The sequence below is a fragment of the Rhinolophus ferrumequinum genome, chromosome 9 (genome assembly GCF_004115265.2).
Source record: "Rhinolophus ferrumequinum isolate MPI-CBG mRhiFer1 chromosome 9, mRhiFer1_v1.p, whole genome shotgun sequence".
NCBI lineage: Eukaryota > Metazoa > Chordata > Mammalia > Chiroptera > Rhinolophidae > Rhinolophus > Rhinolophus ferrumequinum.
The window spans coordinates 15,818,306-15,845,155 of record NC_046292.1 but is presented as its reverse complement, the minus strand read 5'-3'; the positions used below and the strand labels follow the sequence as shown (position 1 = coordinate 15,845,155).

The following is a 26,850-nucleotide window of genomic DNA, read 5'->3' as shown; positions in this document are numbered from 1 at the left end:
GGGAGGGGCGACTTCAAAGATGGAGTAGGGGTGGCAGGAGGTACAGAGATAGGGGCTCAGGGACCACGTGGGTACTTGGCCCCAAGGACAGCAGACACCTGATGACACATGTACCTCTCCTCCCTGGGTGACTCCCATTCTTCTCTGACCACACTCTAATGGACACAGAGAACCATGGGACGCTGAAAAGAGCACTGGACTTTCAGTCAGGAAGCCCAGGGTCTAGCCCAGATCTGTTACTAACACTGTGTGACTGGTTAATAGTAAGCAGAGCAAACTGTGTTGTGGGATTACGTGTTAAATGTTGTGCTAAGCCCCGTGCATGGATTATCTTATTTAATTCTCACAAATTCATCCTTTTTTCTCCCCAAAAGAAACTGAGGTTCAGAGAGGTTAAGTGACCAACCCAAAGCCACACAGCTGATAAGTGCTATAGAGCTGAGATTCAAACCAAGTAGTCTGGCTCCAGAGCCCAAGCCCCTAACCATACTCTCCCGTTAGTTCCTCCTTCTAGGCCTCAATTTCCTCATCTATAAACAAACAGGATTGATATACTTGAACTCCAAAGGTCCTTCTAGCTCTGACAATCTGTACTTTATTCAATATTCACTGTATTGCCTGGCCCTGGGCTAGGAATACAAAGCTTGGTAAGGCTTCACCTCTGTCCTCAGGTTATAAACTCTTTGAGAGTGGAAATCACATCTCAATCATCCTTGCTGGCCCTGAACCACTTACCAGGGCACTGAGCAAAGAGAAGGTGCTCAGAATACTTGTTGACTCATGTGTGACTCACGGGGAGGAGTGTGGGCTGGGGCAGTGAGATGTACCTGAGGTCCCATTCTATGACTACTCTTGCAAGAGAAAGTCACTTAACCTCTGTGTCTGTTTCTTCACCTAGTTGCAGTACACACGAGTACTTTCCTCTCAGGATTACAGAGAGGATAATGCAGGTTAAGCAGTTACCATAGAGCTTGGCTCAGAAAAACTGCTCAATAACTCTTGGTTTCTTTCCTTGGTGGATTCTCCATCCTTCCCTTTACCCTAGTCACTAGCCGGTGAGGGGCTGTGCTGTTACCCCTCTTTATTGTCCCTAGGTTGAGGCTGGGAGCTAATTTTTACGGCTGGGGGCAGGTAGCAAACTTGCCCAGGCAGGTCTGAGTGGTGAGGAAGGAAGAAAACAGGGAGAAGGCTGGGCTTCAGGTCCCCCGCAAAGCTTTCCCCTGGATTCTGATTCCCATGCAATCCGTGCTCCTCCCCAGTGCTCATGTCCCCTCTGTCTAGACAGCTCTCCCCTGAAGACATTGCAAACCACAGACTGTCTGATGACAAAACTTGCTGCAGACATGAGTCCCCTGATACACGATTCATTCAACCCTGTTCAGAAAAGGGCAAACCTGGTTCCCACCCCCCAAGCAAAGGGGACTCTAGGGAAGCAGGAGTGGCTGGGTAGCTACTTTCATTAATTTATCCATCCATCCGTCCATCCATCCATCCATCCATCCATCCATCCATCCATCCATCCATCTTTGGTTGAATGCCTACCATGGGCTAGACCCAGTTCTAGGCGTGGGGCACACCTAGGTGAAAACCCCTACCCTTCCCAAATTCATAACTTTGGGGGAGATGCACAAAAAATAATTGTGAAAAGTGTGGCATCCCAACTATAATGATCGTGACAGGAAACACTCATGGAGAGCTTACTCTGTGTCAGGCACTGTACTGTCTACTTCAGATGCGTGATTTTAAGTTGGCCCCCCTCACAACCCCATAAGTACTATTATTGTGACCATTTTACACATGAGCCAACTGAGGCTCACAGAATTTAGGTAACTTGTCCAGCGTTACACAGCTACCGAGAATTCAGGATTCAAACTCAGTCTAATCGCTGTGTCAACACTTTTAACCCTTACTCTGCCATTGGACCGCCAAGGAGGGAACCAGCACTTCCATTCAGGAGGAATGGGAGGGACCCCACAAAGGAGGGGATGCAGAGCTGGGCCTTGAGGGATGAGTCATGGTAGAACAGAGAGGTATGAAAGATTCTAGAAATGAGGGGAATCCTGACCAATGGAAATGAGGGTCAGAACTTTCTAATTAGAAGGAAAAGCCTGAGCAGGTTGGAGAAGGCAGCACATACAGTGTGGAAACCGACTGGGAAAAGCCCGGAATGCCAGGATAAAGGAGTTAGGGCCCCTTCAGGAGGCAGTGGGGATGGACTGAGATGTCTGGGCAAGGGATCCACGCACTGCAGGAAGCCTGTCTAGTGAAGCACGGAGGATGGTTTGGATGATCAGGGACTTGCCCCCAGTTCTGTGATTGTGGTAGCAGGGAGAGATTGTGATGGAACTGTTGATGATGCCATGGGGGTGAGAGTTCAGGGTACCAGAGACAGCCCACTTGCCCTGCCCAATCTTGCCACTCCCTTACAGCCCTTCCCTGGTTCCCGTGGCTCTCAGAATAAAGCCCGGGGTCCTTCACCTGGCATTCAAGGCTCTTCATGAGCTGGCTCCTTCCTGCCACTGCAGCCTTACCTTGACCACTCCCCGCCGCCCCTCTAGCAATATCTACAGACCAAATTCTCTCTGTAGCCTCTGTGCCTTTGCACATGCTGTTCCCTCAGCCAGGAAACTTCTCTGCTTCCCTTCCCCCTTCTTTGCTCAGATGCCTCCTACTCACCCTTCAAGGCTCAGCACAGGGGTTGCCCTTGCCCACCTCCCAGGTGGGGCATGCTCACTTCTGAGTCCCTTAAGCCTGCGCTACCTCTGTCCCTTCCCCCAAACCGTGCTGTGCTTAACTGTATGTGGGTTTTTCTCTCCTGGACTGTGAGCTTCCTGAGAGAGGGGACTATGCTTAACACGGTCACTGGCCCAGGGTGAGGGCTGAGAGGCTGAAGCCTCTCCAGCAGTCTCAGCTTTTTCCTTAAACCTTCTTCCTAAACCTTCTTCCGAGCAGCACTGACCACCTTGAACTGCTTTTGTTGTTAAATGATGTAAGTTTCATCAGAGTGCGCTGAGATGCTACACAAGGTTTGCTCTTTCTCCTTGGGCTATGTAAACAGGACCCCTTCCTTCTCTAGGACTGTTCACCTTGGGGCATCAGCAGCAGTATCTATTTCGGGCAATGCCTGCATTTGCCATTGCTCAATCGTTCCTCGTTCCTATTTGGGAAGAGAGCCCAGGGCCTGAGTAGAGTGGAGAAAGCTGAGGTGCGGCTGCCGATAATGCCTGTCTGCTTGCCAATGATTGATTTGCCTGCGATTTGCACTAACACAAAAAGAACTTTTGCATTATTAATGACCATTGATCACAGCCTCCCAAAAAAGAGAGAGATTGACAGAGATGAAGGCTCCAGGCCAATCATCAACTGGTAAACCAGGAGGCTGAGGTGTGGAGAAGGGAGGGGAAGGCCAGGTGAGTAGGGGATTTGTGGAGCAGAAGGCCACTAAAAAGAGAGTCAGGAGTTGCTGGCTGAGTTTTTGGTGTGCCAGGTGGCTGCAAATAAAGCAGCAGCAGGGGGGTGCTGCGGGCCCCCATTGGTCACTGTTCCCTCAGGGTCTTTGCTGGTAGCTCCACACTTGGAAGCTGTGCCCCCACATTTCTGCAAGGCCTACTCCCTCCAGTCTTTGCTCAGATGGCACTTTCTCAATGAGGCCTCTGCAGACCTCCCTGTTCAAAGCCTCCACCTCACTCTCTTCTTTCTCTGCTTTATTTATCTCTATAAACATTTCATAGTTTTACTAATTACATTTATGTAAGCTTCTTTGGGTCCACATATTTGGTTCCTAGAACATGCCTGGCACCCGGTAGACCTATAAATATTTATTAAATGAAGAAACCCAACTAGGGATGAACACCGGACAGGGAGAGCTAGGCTTTCACGAAGGGTCTGGGCATGCCCACCTCTCACCACGCCGTACTCCGACCCAGTCCACCTGCTCTCCTACCCATGGGGACCCGGGAGCCCTGGGGCTGTGGCGGTGGCGAGGGCTGAGGTGGGGATTAGGAGCTCCCACAGGACTGGAACTGGAAGGGGCCGAACCTCACTCCAGACTGGCGGGGGGCCGAGTGGGGAGGGAGCCTGGCGGGGGAGGCGCTGGGGGAGGGGAGCGAGGAGGAGCAGCGGGCGCGGGAAGGGGCGGAGGGAGTGCGGGAGCGCCAGGGCGCGGGCCAGGGGAGGGCCCCGGGGCAGCCGGCGGGCGGGCGGCGCCCGGAGCTCGGCTGGGGTCGCGGCGGCGATGAGGCGGCCGCCGGGGGTGAGACGAGACGCGGTGCGAGGAAGCAGGATCCGGGAGGGCGAGCCAGGGGCTTGCACCTGCGTGGCCGGAGCGGGTAAGCGCTCGGAGGCTAGTGCCACCCGGGGAGGGGCGCGCCGGGGCCTCGTGCGGCTTGCAGTCCTGCCCCGAAGGAGCTGGGGAAGGGAGGGGGCGCCCGGGCTCGGGCCTCGGTGACCTGGGGCGTCCCATTTCTCGGCGTCTTCAGACGGGAGGCGTGCGCGGGGAAGAGGGTCCCAGAGGACCAGCCCAGTCCGAGGGGAGCGTCCGGGGGCGCCGTCCGGAGACCCAGGATGGAGCGTGGGCCGAAGCAGCGTCCGGAGGCGGCTGCGGGATCCAGGGCGCGCGTTGGTGGTGCCCCACGCCCAAGCGAGATCTGGTAGGGCGGGAGGCTCACCTCTCACCCACGGCCGGGGGCTGCGACGCCCCCTCGTGGTCCCAGGCGGCCGAGGGGAGCCGAGCGCTGCCCCCTGCCGGCCAGGTAGGTATGCGGCGCAACGCGGGGCCGCCCCTTTCTGGAGGGGAGTTGAAGTAGAGTCCAGAGTGGAATCTCGGGGCTTCCAGATCCGAAGCCCGGCGGACCGTGACTGGCTTTGTGACCTTGGGCAGGTGACCGCATCTTTTCGAAGCTAAGTTTGTACATCTATCAAATGGAGGGGATACTTCTCCCACCCTGCAAGATCCGTGGGAATAAATTAGATGCTGAATGATGCCTTGTTATAAACTATAAAATTCTGTACAAATCCTAGCTAATCACGTAATGTCAGAATTGGAAGGGCACTAAGAAATATGCTTTATTGGGAGAGTGGTAATAAATCTTGCCCAAGGTTACCCTGCGTGTAAGAGAATATAAGACTAAAGTCCCCTGCCTCCCCAGCTCTGGGAAAGTTTAAGGATTAGGAGGAGGGGCTGTCATTCAGACTGGCTGTATTAGGAAACCAGGCTTGGCTATTTACTAGCTACGTGACCTTGGGAAAGCCCTTAACCTCTCTGAGCCTTGGTTTCCTCCCATGTGAAATGGGGATAAGAATGCGTGCCTCACAGGCTTGCTGTGCAAATCAAATGGGGTCATTGTTCAGCAGAGTACCTGGCCGGGAACAGCAGCTCGGTCATTAGTGGCCATCACTTCTCTGGTTAGAAGGAGCAACCTCTCAATCTTGTCCTTGGACTCGGCCTCCTCTGTTTTCTAAACGAGCACACATTGTGGGTCGGTGCTCTCCCCTGGACTGCACAGCCACTGGCCAGGCTCTCAGCCTTCCTCCCCAGGACATCGAGGGCCCCTTTACTGACAGCAGCAAGCAAGGCCACTTAGACAGCTGGACTTTCTCCAGCCTTTGGTCCTATCCAACTGGTGGAGAGAAATGGGTGGTCTTTGCCATGGAGGCATCCTGGAAGCCAGGACCTAGGAGGTAGCATAGGAGGGAGGGGGCTGGCCAGCTGGACATAATTGGTAGGGCCTAGGGCCTCCTCTCCTCCCCCTGGTGCCTACTACAGGGCCAGAAACACAGAGGTGCTTCCTCAGAGTTTGTCAGTCACCTGACGGATAAAGAGTGAGGGTGAGTACACAGGGCCATCCCTTCTCTTGGAGGCCACTCCAAAAAAGAACAGGTGGATGACTGTTCTTTTTGGTGACAGTGAAGTGAATATGTGCAGAGATACAGCTTCTCAGAGCTGAGAGTTCCCAGAACCTGAGAGGTCCTTCTCATTGCACGGATGGATCCCGTCTGAGACCCACAGAGGGACAGGGGTCTGCCCAGGTGACCAGTGTCCTCCAGGAAGCTGAATTCACCAGACACTGTTCAGTCTTTAACTTTCTCAGCAGCAGCTGACACTGCTGACCACTCCTTTCCTCTGGAAACACTCTCCTGTGGCTCCTGCAACTCAACACGGTTGGAGTTTGCCTCCTGCGGCTCCCTGGTTATTGCAGATTCATCCTCTTTTCTATAACCATTAGCTCCTCTGCTTTCCCAGGCCCTCCTCTCTTCTGCTAGTAGACACTCACCCTGGGTATTGTCATCCACCCCACTGGCTTGAGTTACTACTTCTGTGCATCTGACCTCATAAATGTATGTCTCTAGCCCAGAACTCGCCTCAGGCTGTGGACTCATCTGTGTTTATTGTCAGCCAGGCACTGGCCCTGGGGATACAGCGATGAGCTGGACAGAGGTGAGTGTTGGGGGCAGGGAGACAAGCAATAAACAAACAAGCAGAAAATATCAGAAAATTGCTAAACTGAGCACAAAACAGGGTGATATGATAGAGAATGAGAGGTACTTTATGTTGGCTGGTCAGAGCTTTGCCTAAGAGGTGATATTTAAGGGGAGCAGCTGGTAAGAGATGAGGTCTGAGAAGTGACTGGTTGGGGGGAGGGACAACTAAGACCCTGGAGGCCATGGTGAGATTTTGGATTTTATTCAACTATGGGAGCCATTGGAGAGTTCCAAACAGGAGAGAGGGCATGCAGTTATTTCTCCAGGGCTCACTTAAGCCCTAGAAAAGGAGTTACTCTATATTGATTGCAGCCTACTGTGCTCCGGGCACAGGAGTAGGGAGTGAGGGGGGGTGGGTAGCTCCTCAAGGAGGGTCCAACCATAGGCAGTAAGAGGCACAAACAAACCTGGAGTCAGGAGAGAGTTTAAAGGAGGAAGATTTTGCATCTGGTTGACCAGGGAAGGCTTCCTGGAGGCAGTGGCTTTTGAAAAGGGCCTCAGAGAACAGCGAGCAGATTATAATAGATATGTATGAAGGGGAATGGAAAAGATTGCTCTTCCAGGCAGAGGGCAATCTGTTAGCCTGAACCAAGACACAAATGCCCCAAGTGTATATACAGTAGTCAGAGGAAAGGAGACAGAACCTGTAGGGGAATGAGAGGTCAGGCTAGGGAGGGAGTAGGGAGTCTGGGCTATTCAAAGCATGGCCACTTACTTGCTGTGTGAACTTGAGCCAATTGCATTACCTTTCTGAGCCTCCTCATTCATTAAAGGGAAGTAATGATTAAATGCTGGGTAAGAGAAGAAGGGAGGGAGGATTGCGAGTGTTGGGGATGGGTAGTAAGAACAGGACAATGCCTACCAAGGAGGAAACAGGAGGGACTGGTGTGGATGCAGAAGGTGGGGGCTCAATTGAAGTGGGACATCCAGGAGGGATGTCCAAAGGACATTTGGGGCCAGAGGTACAGAGAAAGATGTCCAAGGTAAAACCGCCTGTGTTCTGCTTTCATTCATTCTTAGAGTAAATTGTTGCCGAACCACTGTAAGTAGTAAGCCCCAAACATATAGCTATGAGCACAGCCAGGTCTCTGCTCCGGGAATATACTGTCTTGCAGGGACAGAGCCGCATAGCATTGGACTGCAGGATGATGAGAGACGTGCATGTAAATTACAAACACGAAGCACTGGTTGGACGGAGGAGAAAGGCTGGCGCCACATGGTGGAGGAGTGGGCATGTTTCAGCCGAGAGCAGACAGTCGCATTCGATCCTGAGGGTGAAACTGAGGTTGAACGGGTGGATGAGGGGGAAGGATGCCCTACGCAGAGGGCACTGGGCTTCAGGCACACACCACACATCCCCTCTCCCTTCTGGAACTCAAGTCCAACAGGGTGACAGGCAGTCAGCAAGCGAGCTTAGTCAAGGGGAGGCCAGGGTCATGTGTGATAAAGAAACCAGTGGGGTGGGGAGGAGGGAGTGATCTCTACCATTCCTAGGGCCCAGAGGAACCTCAAGAAGGTTGGAGGAAACAAGAGGAAGGGCATTCCACGTAGAGGGAAGAGTCTGTGCAAAGGCTCAGAGGAGTGAGAGAGCCACAGTGTTTTCGCAGGAGGAGGTCTCAGCCAAGCTGGAGGTGGACTCTCTTGCTGAGTGTAGGTGAACAGGAGGATGGGAGGAAAGGGCTTGACTGCGCAAACTCTGGATAGGCAAGCAATAGGAAAAAAAGGAAAAAGATTTGGAGCACATGGAGGGAAGGGTTCTCCAAGCTCCAGTCCCGTGGAGTAGGTCATTGGCCCCAACTCCTCTTCACCTGCTGATCCTATTTGTCCCCTAGGGCTCAGCTTCAAAGCCGCTTTCAGACGGGATTCTCAGGGTTGCAGGGATGGGGTTACCTGTCCCTCTTACTTTCCCAAGGCTCCCTTCACATTTCTGTGTCATCCTCAATCACATCTGTGGTCCCAGGTTACAGGAGGGTTTCCCCAGAGCCACCCTGAGCCTCCCACATCTGTGTTGCTCATGGCCAATGTGTGGTAGGCTTTAAGCAAATAAGCTATGGAATAGATGAGGAAATAGGCTCAGAGAGGTTGAGAAACTTGCCCAAGATCACCGAGCTAGTAAATGGCAGAGCTGGGAAGCAAATTCAGTCTAGCTGACTCCAAAGCTTGTGCAAGTAATCACGGCTGTATTTGTGCTTTCCAGTAGGGAAAGCAGATGGTAAATAGTGGGTGTGGACCCTGTAAACACTTACAAATTCGGTGTTTAATTTTTAGGAAATGAATGCTTGTTGTTAGTGCCTTGTTTATCCAGTCTGGAGAAGACAGCCTCGCCTCTGTCCTGGAAATGGTTTTACTCATCAGCTCAAGTGCTCTCTGGGGACCCAGATGTGCAACATCTGGTGGGGAAGGACAGGTTGAGCTCCAGGGCCACGAGATGCAGCCCTAAGCCTTCTTGCAGAGTGTGGTCTGCCCTGACAGTCTGCTCCCAGGATTGTGTCCCTAGTGCAAAAACTCAAATGGGAGGTGTGTGTATATGTGTGTGTGTATGGGAGGTGGATTTGAAAATTCTCAAAAGCTTATGGTGTGAAACAGGCATGAGAGCCTCTGGATACTTCTGTCCTTTGTCTCAAGTTCCTGCTGCAAACTGGAGGCAGTGGAAGGAGCACTGATGAGAGTCTGAAAACTTGGTCTCTGCCTGTAGCTCACTGTGTGACCTTGGGCATGTGTCTTACCCTCGCTGGGCCTCTCTCCCTGTCAGCACCATGAGGGCGTTGGGCTAGATAATTCCTAAGTGTCCTTCCCACTCTGACACTCTGAAATCCTTCTTCAGTCCCAGGGCTGACATGACTATTATCCCTTGCACAACTCAGTGTGGTCCATGCGAGCTTGTCAGAAATGCAGACTCTCAGGTCCTGCTCCAGACCCACAGAATCAGGACCTGCATTTTCCATGAGGCCCCTCGGTAATGCTTCTACTCATTCAGGTGTGAGAAGCATTGCAGTCACCACATTCCCGCCTTCTCTTTGGGCTGTGCTGAGTTCTGAATAAAGATTGTGTGTGCCTCCTCCGTCAGCAGAGAGAGGCCCTTTCAGATGGGAGTGATGGAACCTGGCATGCAACAGGTACCCAGCAAAGGTTTTTCGAATGTGTGCAGTCATGTGTGGGGTAAGTATTTGTGGAATGAAGAAGGGAGTGGAACTGACTTTACTCAGCACCTTTGATGAGTGATGGAGCGTGGAGTTGAGCCAGCCCAGGGTCCAGTCCTAGATCTACAGTGTCCTGGCTCTGGGACGTTAGGCAAGCCATTTCTATGAGCCTCAACCCCCTCCCCTGGGAAATGGGAATAGTAATAATAATAATAATAATAATACTGACTTCACAGGGTCATGGCCAGACTTAAATGAGTTGATACAAGAAAAGCTCTTAAAATAGTTCCCGACACATAGTAAGCTCTTCCTAATGTTGGCCAGTACTTTACAATTACTACTATTCCAGCCTCTGACCACATAGCAACCCCAGTACTGTCCCAACTCCTTCCCCTGGGTTGCATTGAGTTCCCTGATGACAAAATCCCAAAATGACCCCTAGGGGGCGATGTCACCCTTGTTGAAAACCACTGGGTCTAGAGCAGCGCTATCCAATCCAAGGGAAATATAATGCAAGCCACAAATAATTTTAGATTAAAAAATGTAGAGGTAGCCATATTAAACAAAGAAAGCAGTGAAATTAATTTCAACTGTATATTTTATTTACTCAAATACCCTAAATATTATCATGTAACTGACATAAAAATGATTAATCAGATATTTTACATTCTTTCTTTCAGCTAAGCCTTTTGAAACCCATCTCAGTGGCCACATTTCAAGTCTTCAATGGCCACAGGTGGCCAGGAGTGGTTATTCTAGAGTTTCTCAGCACTGGCTCTTATTCCCAACTGTGCCACATATTACCTATGTAGCCTTGGGCTAGTCATTTTACCTCTTTGGACCTCAGTTTCTTCATCTGTAAAATGAGGATACTAACTCGGCCCCAAAGTATAGTACTGGGGCAGGTGGTGAGGGTTTAAAACCCCTTTGCCCACTTTCCCACAAGCATGGCCTCATTCTGCTGGCCGTGGCTAGTCCACGCTGAACCCAGAACTGAGGGCTAAGGAAATACAGTCCTTTTTTTGGTAGGGGAAGGTGGACGCCACATGGGGTGGCAAAAGCACTGAGCTGAGCTGGAAGGGATTCCGAACTTTGCTATGTGGTCTTGGGCAAGTCACCCATCTCTCTGGGCATCAGTAATCTCAGCTGATTAGATTGGATGACATCATTTTAAAAGTTTCTTCTACCTCAGGTTTACCAGGGAGGGACTGTTAATTAGAACCAACGAGAATTTGTGGAGCATTGACTGTATCTGGCTGATGCTGTCTATTCAGCTCAGTCAACCTAACAGCAGTGGGAGGTTGGTAGTGTTGTTGTCCCCCTTTTCCACATACAGAAACTGAGCTCAAAGAGGTTAAAATGAAAAGCCCAGGGTCTCCCTTGGACGAGCAGAACTGGGACCTAAGGTTCTTAGACACTTAGGCACTTAACCGTGACTTTTCTCGGTAAACCTTTTATCAAAACAAAAGTGCCCAAAACACAAGTGTACAGCCTGATGCATTTCCACGAAGTGAACACACCCAGCTCAAGAAGCAGGACATGACTTGTACCCACGAGCCCCGCCCCCATGCTTCCAACCCGTCACTGCATTCCTTCCCTCAAGGGCAACAGAGTAGCATGACTTCCATCGGTGCAGGTCAGTTTTGCCTGTGCTTGACCTTTATGAAGGTTGAATCACACATCATGTTGAGCTGCTTCTGCTCAACTTTATGTCTGTGACATTCATCCACGTGCTTGTGTGTAGTGGGGAGCTGGGGTTCATTCTCGTGGATGTGTACTCTTCTATTGTATGCATATGCCATGATTTATTTCTCCATTCTGTTGATGTCTGTTGGAGTAGTTTTCAGTTTGGGGTTGTTGAATAGCGCTGTTAAGACTTCTTGCACAAGTCTTTTGGTGGACATACATACATACATACATATGTGTTTTTATTGCTTCTATAGCTGGGAGGGGAAGTCTGGGGTCAGAGGTGTGGCTGCTTCTCATTTCCTACATTTTCCAGATTTTATAATTAGAAAAACTGAGGTGAAAGACGGACTCGCTCAGGATACCGATTAGGCATCAAAACTTGCACTCAGACATAGATAGACAGATGGACAGATAGACTCACACACAGCCCCCCCATGTTACAACTTTTCAGAGTTTTCCCCACATATGTTATTTTATTTCACCCTCAGTTGACCCCCAGGAGGTAGACTCGATACCCTGACTTTGCAGAGGAGAAAAGGGTGGCTGTGGAGGCCCCGTGCAGTGGAAAGATGCAGTCACAGCTGTGGATGCGCTTTGTACAACAGAAGGCACACTTCAGATTTGGGGAGAATCATTTCCCCGTCCGGGCTCACTCATCCGTACCACACGGCTTCCAGAGAAAGAACGGACAGACACGAATTCCTCTGTGGGGATTATTCTACTGCAGCAAATCTTTATTCCAGAGTGTTGGCTTTTTTCTTTCAAAAGGATGAGGCTGGCTTCTGAGCATACATTGAACCCATCATCCTCTTTGTTTCTGGCAAAGTTTTATGACTCACTTAGTTAAAATCAAGATCCTTCGGGAAGGAGAGGTGACTGATCTCCCTGGGTATGAAGCCTTAGTTAAGAGTCATGGAAAGGACACCGGCCGTGGCGTGGCCCTACTGTGCTGCATGTTTTCCCTCCTCCACTGAATCCACATCCTAGTTCTGGGGAAAAGGGGCTGTTACCCCAATTTATAGGTGAGGAAGAAGAGCCCGGGAGGCGAAGTGACCTGCCTCAATCCGCAGGAGGGATTACTTGGTGGGAGGGAACTGAAAAACCTCTGTCTTATTACTATTTCTCAGGGCCTGTTGTGTCCATTTGAATTGGCTCAACTAGGAAAAGTACGCATGGGTACAAGGGCGGTTCCCTGGGTACAGAGGTCACTCATGGACCTCCGAGGATAGGAAGGAGTATCACTGGGCCTGGAAGACTCCATCCTCCTGTCCTAGGGCAGGTGGTTCCCCTCTGATCCTTTCTCTGTCCGCACCATTCTCCTGCCTCTCTGCAGATCTGTTTTCTTCGTTTATTTATGGCTTTTCTGGGGACCCCCTCCCCCCGCAACACTTGCACTGGCTTTTGTCATGGCTGTGGCCTAACTCCAGCCTCAGAATCCTTAGTTTTCAGGTTGCTCCCCCTCCATCATCTATCTGCCCAGCAGCTCACAGTCTCCATTCTAAATTCCCAAGAGAGAATCTGCCCTGCTCATTTTGGGTCACATGTCTACCCTGTGACTCAGCTGTGGTCAGAGGTGGTCTGTGGAACAAGTTGAGATTGGGACCCAGGTCTGTCTGCCTGTTTTCCCTCCCATCTTTCTGCAGAGATGCTGCGCCTGGGGGCTGCATGGTGTGATCTGGACTCCAGGGGAGAAGCTGCTGGGCTGGGGAGAGGCTAAGGAAAATCCATGCTGCCGCTGTGATGGACAGGAGTGTGTGGACAGGCGAGAAGCTCCAGGGTATGGCTGACAGTGCTGCCTTGTTTCTGGTGTGGGAGGAGACCTGGTTGCCTGGAGATCTGAATGTGCTTGGACATATTATAGAGAAACCAGAGAAGTCATCATTTACTGCATTGGGCATTTGGATGCATGATCTTACCAGTTCTCCCCAAACTCCTATGAGGGGTGGCTTAGCATCTGCATCGCGGAGGCTGTGCATGCCAGGAGCGCTTGAGTAACTTGTGCGTTGGCCACAATGAGAAAGTGGAGCAGTGGAGCCTGGGACCCGAGCCTGCCTGACTTCAAATGCATGCTTTTGGCCACTGCCTTCCATCCTTGTTACCGCCATTGCATTTGTTCAGGACTCGGCAGTTTCCAGCACATCACATACGTGACCTTCTTGGAATAGTAAACATTCCTTTGGGGGCAACGCAGCCATGGTTATGTTCCCGTTTTACCAAGAAAGAAACTGATGGTCAGACAGAAGTTGTGACTTGCCCTTGGCCACCCTGCTGGTCAGTGGCAGAGCTGGGACTAGAACCCAGATCTTTGGGACTCGAATGTATCAAATAGATATTAATGTATCAAAATGTGTCGACAAATTGTCATTCCCTACAAAAGAGTATATATAGTATACATAACATGCAGACTGAAGAATAAGAAACATCCACGTACCCAGCACCACCTTAGAAAATAGAGTATCATTGATACCTTTCAAACCCCTCCACAATTACATTCCCGCATCCTTTCCTCTCCAGGTGTAATTTTATATTTAGCGTTTCTTTGCTTTTCCTTATGGCTTTGCCCCATATATTTATATCCCTAAACAGTTTGTTTTGTCTTGCATGTTTTCGACTTTGGCATTCGGTGGTATGTTTGTGAGAATGTGTGCAGCGTTGGCTCACTCAGTTTTGCTTCTCGGTAGCACCTCCTCGTGGGACTGTGCCACGCTGTGCCATTCTGCTGTTGATGGGCGTTTGGGTGGTTTCTCGTTGTTTGCTCTTATCGTCAGTGCTGCCGTGACCATTCTTGCTGCTGTCTGCTAGGGAACACATCCAAGAGTGTCTCTGTCATGCACACGTGGGAGTGACATTATTGGAGCACAACGTAGTCATTACATCTCTAGCTTTACGACAAACCAAATTGTTAGGAGGGTTCCTCCAGTCTATGCTCTCCTACTGGTAGGTGACAGTTCCTGCTGACCTTTCCTGCTCTTGACTTTCCAGCTGCCAGAATTACTATCCTTCCCAACTTTCACTATGGAAACCCTTCTCCTTACCAAATGACATGACACAATCAGATTTAAAACGTTTACCTATCTGCTGGGTGAGAATGGTCTCTCGTTGTTGTTTTCACTTACATTCTTATTTCATTATTTGGAGCATGATGTGAGAGGTAGTTGATTATAGAGCCATAGTCTGTACCTCCAAAGGTAGCTGGATTACGGGAAGTTCTCCCACCTTTGTTCAGGATGAGAAACGACAGCAGGCAGGAGAGGAGGGAGGTGGCTTCAGAGTTGTGTAGCTTCCTGCAAAGCTACAACCCTGCATTCCTGACCGAGGCAATCCGTCCTGTCCTTCTTCCCAAGATGTCACCCACACCAGCCTCTCAGGCCTTTCTGAGCCCACGCCTTTCACTGGAATGAGGTCATCGGAATGCCTGGAACCCAAGGAGTGACCGCATGGGTTTGTGGGGCAAGCACACCAGCCTTCCGTGACAAATGACGGCGCCCCACTCACCCAGACTGTCTGGAAAGAAGAAAATTCCAAACAGTCTAACCCAACTTCACATTTTCCGTGTGAACCAAAATGGGAAGAATCTTTAGCCAGAGGCTTTTGGGGTGGGGCAGGAGGGCTCATATTTTCACATCACCACGAGATCCCAAACTGGCTTCACTCCTGAAGGTACATGTGCCTCAGGCTTTTCTTCCTGAATAGAGGTAGTGTGGAGAAAATGGAAATTTCGAGAGTTGGCTCTGGACCTGGTTTTTCCACTTCCACCTGGGTGACCTTGGGCAGGTGACATCACCTCTCTGAGCACTGGTTGGCTCCTTTGTAAGTAGGGGGCCATGTTGCCCACTTCACAGGTCAGGTGACTCTTAGCCCCAGGGCTAACTCAGTGCCTGGAACAGACCTAGAGCCCCACGGGAGAGATTCTAATAATAGCCTTCAAACTTTGGGAATATTTTGGAGCAGGTGGCTAACGGTTGGTTTTCTTCAATTACGGCTCTTTTTCCCTCCTCTAGCAGGTATTTTTTAAAGATGAAGCACCCACAATTTGGGGGAGTAGGAGGGAAACTACCTACCACATTGCCAGTTTAGTTCCTTCATGTTTAAAAATCAATCACTCAACACACAGGCTGAACCTTCCCGCCAAAGCCCTTAGCAGAGCTGTGGGGACGGGGAGTAGGATGATAATGATTCTAGATACTTCTCAGCATCTTACTGGGTTGCAAAGGCTGGACTTGCTGGGAGGCATGGAAGCTCCACAGCAGCTCTGGGAGGCAAGTGGGGTGGCCAGTGGGGAAGAAATCTGAGATTCAGAAAGGGTAAGGAGCTTGCCCAAGGTCACACAGGAAGAACAGGGATTAGAGGCTGGATTGCCCCAGTGGTCTCTGTGCTCTGCTGCTCCCCACCCCTAGCGCCAGCCACTTCCTGGGCCTGATCTCCTACCCCGCCTCTGCTCTCTGCACTCCAGCCAGCTGAGCTCTCTGCCGTCCTCTGATCAGACCTTGCACTTTCTGACCTCTGAGCCTTTGCTCTGAGCCTTTCCAGCCACGAGGATTGTCATCCCTCCTGATTGTGACTGTTGAAATGCTTCTCCTTAAGTTGCCAACCAATGGACCAATATTCAGCCCATAAGAATGATGTTGTGAGAGTGACTGATGGAACGCTGTTCACAATATATTAAGTGGAAAAACAAACTACAGAACAAATTCGTACATAATTATAATGATCACATTTTAAAAGTATGTGTATATATGCATGCTGCCTTGCCTTCTCCATCCCAGGGTCCTTGAAAGCTGCATGTCTGCTCAGGGCTGTGTGTTCCCAGGGCAGAACCTGTTTGTTAAGTTGACTTGGAAGAAATGAATGCATGAGAGGGATTCTTGGTGGAGTTGGAGCATTCCACGCAAGGCAGGGGAGATACATCGGGGGTGTGGATAGGGTTAAGTGGTCTTGGCATTCTTCTTGCCACCCCCACACACCCAGGGGCTGCCTCCCAGGCCCCATGGACTTCAGTTGGAGTCATGCCAGAGATGGACCTGCTCTGACTGCCCTCTGGTTTGCCTCACTGATCAGCAGTGCCAAGGTCCCCATGTCCCAAGAACCCCAAGGCTTGCCATGTCCCATATACTGAAACCCAGATTCAAGGCCAGAGGGGAAAAGAAAATGAGTCTTCACGATTTTCTTATGACTGAATTTCCAGTTTCCATTTGTAAAGCCAAATGTATTTTCTGAATTATTTGAACTTGCACCATAAAAAAAAAAAGGCTCCGGGTTTTAATTTCTTTGCTAAATAAAAAGGTGGGGGTTTTTGCTTTTTTTTTTTTTTTTTTTTGGTTTCGGTTTTCAGAGTCATCATGCTCACTCTAGGAAATTTGGAAATTTCATATGAACAGAAGAAAGGTCAAACCCCTCATCAATTCCTAGAGAACAATTCCTAGACAACAAAATGATAACAATTTGTTGTCTTTCCTGGTGACTCCACCCCCATTTTTTCCTTGCACAGAGTTATTTTGTTTGGTTTCCATTGCTGAATAAATAGAAAGACAATTTCTGATTCACAATGTACAGAGCTGATTTCATGTATTAATACTTGTAACAAGCCTGTGATGCTTCCAACAGCTATGATACTTTGTCCCTCTGGGAATTGTGGGGGTGGGACATATTGCCCTCCCGGTATTCTCCAGACACTTTCCAGAATTCCAGTTTCGCTGCACCACTGCCAGCACTAAGCAGTATCCTTTTGATCTTATAGTTAATCTCAAGTGTCTAAATTGTCCTCCTAGAACCTAACTCTTTTTTTTACTTTTTAAAACCCCAGAGCTTTGAACATGTGCCCTTCTCAATGAACCCACAGCGATCCATTTGTTTGGCCTTCTCCCAGTTCCTGCGTTCTTCAAGTCTTGGTAACTGGAATGTTTTGTCTGTTTAGGCTCAAAAGGATCAGTGGGAAAGGAACCAAAGTTAAGTACATCATGGTGTCTCAAGAGGAACCTGGGACAACTGATCTGTGGACTGGACTTCCTCTCTGAATCAGCTGGTATTGCTTTTTGTCTGTAGTGTGAAAGCCTCCCCAGAGGCAACTGAAATCCCCAATCTTCTCAGAATGGGATGGGGGAAGTTCTCCTTAAACACGTTTATCTCACAAGCTTTGGAAGGAGCCCAAATGCCAAAGGCAAGAAGCCCAGAGCGTTGCCTACCCTGGTGTGCTATCCTGATAAATGTCTAACAGATTTAGCTTGTGTTCAGTGGGCTTGACCATTTGCTGGGCCAAGTTCTAGAACAGCGAGACATCTTGGGATTCAGCTGGTTTAGGGAAGATCTTTGACTGGTCGTCATTTCAGTGTTCTTTAAATAGTCAAGTCTTGAAGTCTCATCACTGTGGTCTGATCTGACGAATGGCCCCGCCAGTTTGAGGCACCAGGATGGCCTTGTTCTGTGGGCAAGACAACTGTGAAAGAAGGAGCTGTGTGTGTGGAAGTCTGTGGGAAGAGAGAGCCACCTAGAATGTCCCCGCCAAACCAGTCCTTGGAAGGCCTTCTCCAGGAGGCCTCCAACATATCTGTGAATGCTACAGAAACTCCAAAAGCTTGGGGTCCAGGGACCCTCCAGGCCCTCAAGATTTGTCTTATTGTGGTCCTTTCCATCATCACATTGGCCACAGTCGTTTCCAATGCCTTTGTGCTTACCACTATCTTCCTGACCAGGAAGCTCCACACTCCCGCGAACTATCTCATTGGCTCCCTGGCCATGACTGACCTCTTAGTTTCCATCTTGGTCATGCCCATCAGCATCGCATATACCACCACCCACACCTGGAGCTTTGGCCAAATCCTGTGTGACATCTGGCTGTCTTCTGACATCACGTGCTGCACGGCCTCCATCCTGCATCTCTGTGTCATTGCCCTGGACAGGTACTGGGCCATCACCGATGCGCTGGAGTACACTAAACGCCGGACAGCAGGCCACGCGGCCGCCATGATCGCCGTCGTCTGGACCATCTCCATCTGCATCTCCATCCCACCGCTCTTCTGGCGGCAGGCCAAAGCTCACGAAGAGATGTCCGATTGCCTGGTGAACACTTCTCAGATCTCCTACACCATCTACTCCACGTGTGGGGCTTTCTACATCCCGTCTGTGTTGCTCATCATCCTCTATGGCCGGATCTACGTGGCCGCCCGGAACCGCATCCTGAATCCTCCCTCGCTGTACGGGAAGCGCTTCACCACAGCGCAGCTCATCACGAGCTCCGCGGGGTCCTCGCTCTGCTCTCTCAACCCCAGCCTTCATGAGGGGCACTCTCACTCAGCCGGCTCCGCTCTCTTTTTCAACCATGTGAAAATCAAGCTTGCTGACAGTGCCCTGGAGCGCAAGAGGATTTCCGCTGCCCGAGAAAGGAAAGCCACGAAAACCTTGGGGATCATTCTGGGGGCATTTATCATCTGCTGGCTGCCCTTCTTTGTTGCATCTCTGGTCCTGCCCATCTGCAGGGACTCCTGCTGGCTCCACCCAGCCGTTTTTGACTTTTTCACCTGGCTAGGCTATTTAAACTCCCTCATTAATCCAGTAATATATACTGTGTTTAATGAAGAGTTTCGGCAAGCATTTCAAAGAGTTGTCCATTTCCGGAAAGCCACCTAGTCTCATTTGGTGGTGACCCTGTTATCTTTTGTGTCCTGGAACCCAATTGGAATTGTCTTCTTTTTTTTTTTTTAATTTTTCATGAGATTTGGGTTAATCCTGATAGTTTATGTTTTGGTTCAATCAATAGAATTGTTCATTGTTCTTTTTCCTGTTGTCTTCTTGACTTCTGAGCCACCAAAGTTGGGCAGGTATTTGAAAGGGGACAAGAGTGAAGATTTCACTTAGCATAATATTTTCATGGTTCATTCATGTTGGAAGAAATGTGACCCCCACACAGGATTCCCCAGTGAGGCAATTCAGGTGGAAAGCTGTCTGACTCTGTGGAAAGACCCCAGGCTCAGAGGGAAGGCTTTCTGGGTCTACCTAAGTTTTATCTGGAGCTCAAAGGAGGGCAGATGAGATTAATTACCAGAGTTGAAAGAGAATTTGGGGTCAGGAAGGAGGAGTCTCCACTTTATGTGGCACATTGATTGGAAAATAACAGCCAGGGATTTCTTCTACTGAGTCCTTCTTAAATTGAATTTCTCCCAGTTGCTCATTTGAGGTGACAACAATATAGAGTGACAGAGAGAGATTCTGAAGCTGCGGGCAGGGGAGTGGGATGGTTGGGACCAGGTCAACTACCCTGTACTTTCCTCCTTCTCCAGTATCTCTGCACCCTTGTCAAGTTCTGAAGCTAACACCCACAGTCACCCCCATTGAAGTAGATTGTCAGGCTTTGAACCTACCAAGCTTTGAGTGGAACACCATTCTGAACGGTTTTCTCTGAATTATTTTTTTACATCCCATTTTCATTAGAGATCTTAAGATGTTGAGTCTTATCAAATAAAAAGCATGAGATATCATGATTATGAAAGCCTTTGTGTGATTTTCCCCCCTCTCCCTGGATGTAGAAACCTTTCCATTCAATTTGGTCTCTAGCGTGTACTGAGCACCTACCACGTGCCAGGCCAGAGTCCCGGCATCTGTTACCTCACTGGAGCCTCCTAACAATGGAAGTCAGTAAAGCGTGACGATTAGCGCTGAGAACCTGACGCCTCAGTTCGATTCCAAGCACGACCAATTTCCAGCGGGGTGACCTTGGACAAGTTTCTTAATCCCTCTTTTCCTCAACTGTAAAATGGGGATAATATTAGGTGGGTTATTATATATGGTATGCCGTGCTTGGTACAAGAGCTCTTACCATTTTAGAAATATAGGAACTGAGCTGCCTAAGATTAAGCAGTATACAAATACCAGCTACTATTTATTGAGTGCCTGCAATGCTCCTTGCGTACGAATTCTCGTTGGCTCTTCGTCCTCATTTTACAGAGGCAGTACGGAAACTTGCCTGTGGTTAGGGAAGGTTTGATACAGAGGTGACACTTCAGCAGACTCCCAAAGGTGAGCCCTTGTGGGATGGGAGGCTAAGGAAGGGGAAATGTGATGAGGCCTCTTGGAGGAGATAGGGCAGAGCAAAGAAAGGTAGGGAAGGTCACACCAGGTGCAGCAAAGAGCAGAAACAGAGCCCAGGAGACCTGAAATGCTCAGTGGGGGTCTCAGCACAGGGAGAAGGAGAGCCAGGAATATGGGCTATGAGGAAGGGAGGGAAAAAGAAGGATGCAAAGATTGGGGGGAGGGGACACGCAGAAGAGTCTTGTACTGAACTTGAAGTTTCTGCTGGACGTCTCACAGTGTGGTCCCCAGACCATCTGCATCAGAATCTCCCAGGGAGTTTATTAACATTGGTCCCCAACTCAGACCCACTAAATCAGAATCTTTGGCAATAAGGCCCAGGAATCTGCATTTTAAATGAAACTTGCTCCTAGGTATTTCCTGCATTAGGTGATTTTGATGCCTCTAAAGTTTGGGAACCACTGTGTTAGTGTCTCGCTTCCCCTGTGAGGCCCCTCCCTGCCCCCAGAGACACCTCTCAGCGTCTCACTGCTCTCCTCTGCACCTGGCATGCCTTTGCCTACCTTCCTTTAAGGCTGTGCTCTTCCCCATCTTCTCCATCTTGCTTTGGGCCATCTTCCTGATCTGGGAAAAGTCAGGGATTCAGAGATTGGACAGGGAATTATATTCAGTGTGTCTCAGTGGTGAAGGACACAGGTTTTGAAGTGAAACACCTGGAACTGGGTCCCAGTTTTGCTGTTTATCAGCTGTGTGACCTGAGGTAAGTCACCTAACCCCTCTGTGCTCCAGTTTCTTCATCTGTTAAATGGGGTTGTCAGTAACTAAGCTGTAAAATTTTTGTGAGGAATCAATGAGGTAGTGATTGTAAAATGTTTCACACAGTGCCTGGCTCATAAGTGTTCAGTAAAATGTCATCTGTTGACTATTTGAGAGCTTTGAGCCAATAACAAAAGAAGCTCAAGTGCTACCTCCTCTGAGGCCTTCCCTGTCTTCCTGGAGCAAAGGTCGGTAAACCTTTGAAACACAGCTTTATTGAGATAGAATGCATATGCCATACAATCCACCCAGGTAAAGTGTACAATTCACTACTTTTTAATATAGTCACAGAGTTGTGTCCTCATCACCACAATCAGTTTTCATCACCCCCCAAAAAAACCTTGTGCCTTGTAGCCATCACTTCCCAGTCTTCCTACCTCTAGGCAATCAATCACCAATCTGTTTTGTCTCTACAGACTGACTATTCTGGATATTTCATACAATTGGAATCATACAATATGTGGTCCTTTGTAGCTGGCTTCTTTCATGTAGCATAACGTTTTCACAGTTCATCCATATTGTAGCACCTATCAGTATTACATTTCTTTTTATTGCCAGGTAATAGGCTATTGTATGGCTTTACCACATTTTATTTATTCATTTATCCATTGATGTACATTTGGGTTGTATCCACTTTTTGGCTGTTATGAATAATGCTACTATGAACATTCTTGTACAAGTTTTGTGTGGACATCTGTTTTCATTTATCTTGGGTACATACCTAAGAATGGAATTGCTGGGTTCTATGGTAACTCTGTGTTTGCCCTTTTGAGGAACCGCCAGACTGGTTTCCAAAGTGGCTGTACCATTTTACATTCCCATTCCAGTTTGTCCACATCCTCACTGGTACTTGTTACTGTCTGTCTTTTTGATGATAGCCACACTCACAGGTGTGACATGGTATCTCATTGTGTCAGCAAACTTTTGTTATAGGGCCAGATGGTAAATATTTCCAGTTTTGCAGGTCGTATCATCTCTGTGGTAATTACTCAGCTCTGCCATTGTATAGTAAAAGCAGCTGTAGACAATATGTAAATAAATGAGTGTGGCTGTAGTCCGATAAAATTTTATTTAATACTAAAATAGGTGGGAGCTTGCAGACTGTAGTTTGCAGGCGTCTGGTGTAGAAGAGCCGCCACTCCTCTCCTTATCTACCTAGCCATTCTCTATCCCCTTCTCCGGCTTTATTTTTTTTATTGCACTTATTAATGATGATGCTGTATATGTATTAGCTCTTGCTTAGTGTCTGTCTGTCACCTCTAGAGTGTCAGCTTCTGGAGAGTGAGGATCTTATTAGTCAAATTCACTGTTAGCTCCCCAGCACACCGTAATAGCTGCCTGGCACATAGTAGATGCTCAGTGAACATGTGACTGACTGAATGAATGAATGAAACACCATTTCCAGGTTACAAATGACTTATTCTCAATGTCTTTGTCTTTAAAGTTTTAAGTGAAAGTGACTAGCCCTGGGCCTGGAACCGCACAGATCATGAGATTTGGTGTCAGGTAGACCCTAAGTTGCACTCAGAGAAGTTCTGTCTTGAGTGTAGCTGAGGCAAGAGTGAGTGAGGTGAGTGAGGAGGCTGGGTGACCACAGTGTCCCCAAGGAGCCATGGCTGGGACTGACCCCTTAGCCTGCACTCAGCCCAGCCGCTCTGTCCTGCTCAGATGCCCCGTCCTCCTCAATCTGTACACAGTGACGGTCAAAGGATAGAGCTTCAGAGAAAGAGCTGCTGTTTTCTGGTCTTTGTTATTATGACCTGAAAGCTGCCCATTTGGATATCATGCCTGGAAAACTGCACACTAATTAGGCCACGTGAAGGTCAAATTAAAAATAAACTTGTTTCCCAGGACCACAGAGGAAGGCTGTATTTGGGGCTCTTCTCCTCCATCCTCCACCCTCCCCCAACGTCCTTGTCATGCTCCTAATTCTTCCACACTTAGTCACAAACACACACACACACACACACACACACACACACAGCATGATGGTGACAATGGGGGTGAGAAGAACAGAGCCTTGTCTAGGACAGGACCCGGCTAATTTCTGATATATGCAAAAGTGTGAGGGACACTGCAGGGTGCCCATCTAGAGCCATCCTGCTTCCTTGCTCACAGAACCCCAGATCAGTTCAAATAGCAACATGCCCAGTCTCCTAGGAGGTGAATGGTGATTGGCTTAAACCAGATGGGATACTTCTATTCCCTTTCCTAGGTATTGGTCAAGGGATGGACATGTGACCCAGTTCTAGCCAATGAGATGCAAGTAGGGAGACCACAGGCAAGATTTGCTAGGGAATGAGGGGTTTCCCAGGAGCTGTGGATTTCAATACAAACCGGGAAAATACCAGGCAAACCAGGACAAGTTGGTCGTGTAAGATGTAACGGGAAGTTGGCTGGGTCTTTAGGAAAGATACTTCTCTCTGGGGGCTGGGGGCTTTAGGAAAAGAGACATGCAAGGGGAGAAAAAGTTCTTTCTGCTTGGGAGCAGCCCTGTGAGAATGGAAAGGTAGGGCAGCCATCCTGTGATCCTGCAGGAAAACATTGCAGATGCCCTGAGGATAGCAGAGGGGAAAGAGCCAGCCCAGTTCCTTGATGGCATCACTGAGGCACTGAAGCATCTGTGGACCTCCTGTCTCAGATTTTGGGGTAAGTGAGCAACAACCATTCTCATGGTTTAAACATTGTTAGCTGGATTTTGTTGTTACTTGCTGCTGAACGCATCCTAACAGATACCAAGAGATTACACCTCTCTCTTACTACCTTGCCCTCCTCCCTTAGGTTGGATGGCAGCAAGGTTGGGCAGCATGAGGCACTCTCAGATTGGCACAGGCTTGGGACTTTGGGCGGGGAAGTGGGGACAGGCAGAGGATGTTTCAGTGTGAGCCAACAAGTGTGATAAACAGCTTATGTTCATTGGCTGCTTCAAGAGGCCACCCAGGGATTCTCAATGCAGCATGCGCACTCTCTGAGGTCTGCAGGTACATTTGGCAGTAGAGGAAGTGGAGGCTCAGAGACGGTGACTCATCTGGGGTCATACTTACACTAACTACAGTCATGTGTCACTTAGCGATAGGGATATGTTCTGAGAAGTGTGTTGTTAGGTGATTTTGTCACTGTGCAAACACAAACCTCGATGGAATAGCCTACTTCACACCTATGCCATGTATATAATCTTAATGGGACCTCCATCGTATACGTGGTCCATTGTTGACCGGAAGGTCGTTATGCAGTCCATCGCCGTAGCTTGAATCTAGGTCTTTCCCATCCAAAGTGCACGCTCTTTATTTTCATCGCACTGTCTTGGTTACCTCACAAAGAAGGATGTACCTCCTGGAACATTCCTGGTGACAGGGAGCTCAGTGCCCGTGAGACACCCAGCTCATCTTTGGTCTGCACTGACTGTTCTTCCCACTGGGCCCAAATCTGATTTCCAGTAACTTCCACCTGCCTGTCCTTATCCTGCACTTCTGAAGCCTGGAGGCCAGGGCTGTCAGCCTCTCTTCTCTTAACATAACTCAGGAAATAATTGTCCCATATCACACTTGGAACAAACCACTATAGTTTATATGCACCTAGTGCTTTTAAGTTGGACGCGCTCTCGCCCCCGGCTCCTGATTCTATATCTGTACAATGGAACCCATGGACTTTTTGTTGATTCATGTTACGTTTCTTGTGGGCTCCTACATATCATTCTGCAGATTAAGCAGTTTTTGAATCCTGATTCTGACAGCTTGATGCTGTATGTGCTGTCCCTCCCAGCTTTGTAAGATCATCATAGTAAACGAATCCCAATCATTAAAGAACGGTTCCATCCTTTGGAGACAGGGCCAGAGCCCTTGGATGACCTTCTGCAGGCTAGCATTGCTAAACATAATAAGGATGCCTCCTCTGGCAGAGGTAATTCTACGAAACTCCCCTCACTCCCCAACCCCACCTTGTATTAGTTAGGTTCCCCAGAGAAACAGAACCAATGGGATGTGCATATATAGAGAAAGAGGTGTATTTCAAGGAATTGGCTCCCACAGTTGTGGAGGCTCAGTGAGTCCAGAATCGTGGGGAGCCCTTCAGGCTGGAGATTCAGACAAGAGTGGCACTTTGACTCCAAAGGCAGTTTGCTGTAGGACCAGGAAGAGCCAGTGTTGCCAGTGAAGTCCCAAGGCCATCCTCTGAAGAATTCCCTCTTGCTTTGGGGAGGTCGGCCCCTTTGTTCTCGTCAGGCCTTCAACTGGTTGTTCGAGGCCCACCCCACATTATAAAGAACAATCTGCTTGACTCAAAGTCCACTGACTTAAATGTACATCTCACCCAAAAACACCCTCACGGAAACATCCACAGTAATGTTTGACCACATGTCTGGGCACTGAAGCCCAGCCAAGCTGACAGTTAATAAAATTAACCGTCATCCCCCTCTTACTTTCACAGCACCCTTCCAGCACGTGTCGCTCTGACCTATGCCCCCTGCAGGGACTCTCATTGATCTTTGTACTTAGTACCTGGCACCTAGCCCGTGTTCAATTAACGATAGTAATAGCTAGCATTTATTGAGCTCTTACTGTGTACCCAGGTACTGCCCTAAGCATTTTATGAGCATTAACCCATTTAACCCATATAAATTTGGTCCTTTTATTTTCCTCCAGATGACAAATTGAAAGTCCCAAGAAATTAAGTAATTTGCCTAGTGTTACACTGCTAGTATGTGGTGGAGCCAAAACTTGAGCCCTACAGCTATACCCCAGAATCCACACTCTTAACCCCAGCAGATGACATGTAGTTGTGAGGGGCAGTGTAAGGTAGTGGAAAAGCACAGGTTCGGGAATCAGACAGACTGGGATACCTACCCCAGCTCTTCCATTTATTTGTTTAATGTCTCTGTGCCTTGGTTTGCTCTTCTGTCCAACGTGGGTAATAATAATGCCAGCCTCGTAGGGTGGTTGGGGCCTGGCACTGTGCCCAGCAGTGTAGTCAAAACCAGGGGAGATAACTGAATGAGACCAGGCCACAGTTTACTGGGGAGGAATTTTTGTTGAGCACCTACTATGTTCCAGGTGCTTTACAGACGTTTTCTTATTTAATCTTCACATCAACCCTGGGGCGAGTCCATGTCTTTATCTCCCTTTTCCAGACGGGGAAATGGAGCTTAGAGCACTAATGACGCACAGAACTGGGCCCGGATCTCTCCCACTGTCCCTGTGTATTGCGAAGCCGGTGCTCTTTCTCAGGGATCACAAACTCAAGGAAATGTGGGGGCCTTTCGTAAGTTTGTGAAGCAGACTGGGTGTGAACAGTAGAGAGATGTGGGGGCTCATGGAGTTCACATGCCCTCTCTAAATGTGGCAGCCACCACTCATCTCCAACTGACTTGTGCTGTGCAGAAATGTACCAGCTCTGCTGATTTTTACGAAAGTAAGGAATCTGAATGTTTTATGCAGTCTCCTTATTTTTGAATGTGACAACTAGTTAAAAAACAAAACCAAACCACTGTGCAACTATGCTGACAACAAAACAAGCCTGACAGCCAGATTCAGCCCCTGGGCCTCCCTCCCGAACGGCAACCTCTGACCCTCCCCCTGCTATTGGTTAATTTCTGTACCCTATATGGCAGTTGGATGCCTCATGGAGCTCACGGTTTATCTGGGGACCAAAGTGCATGAGGAGATTAGAAAGTCAGACAGCCTGTCTTCCCCTAGGTCTGTCCTATACC

At 49.0% G+C, this 26,850-nt stretch overlaps 1 protein-coding gene across 1 annotated transcript; it reads left to right on the top strand.

Moving 5' to 3' along the window:
* The first annotated feature begins 4,236 nt into the window (after positions 1–4,236).
* Positions 4,237–19,614, top strand: HTR1D (5-hydroxytryptamine receptor 1D). Its single transcript, XM_033113385.1, has 2 exons — positions 4,237–4,328; positions 17,224–19,614. Exon 2 carries the CDS (start codon positions 17,799–17,801, stop codon positions 18,930–18,932), a length of 1,134 nt encoding a protein of 377 aa, XP_032969276.1. The 5' UTR covers positions 4,237–4,328; positions 17,224–17,798; the 3' UTR covers positions 18,933–19,614.
* Positions 19,615–26,850: the final 7,236 nt, after the last annotated feature.

Bases quoted from the DNA above. Each gene is read 5' to 3' on its own strand.
- HTR1D (XM_033113385.1), top strand. From the start codon at position 17,799: ATGTCCCCGCCAAACCAGTCCTTGGAAGGCCTTCTCCAGGAGGCCTCC.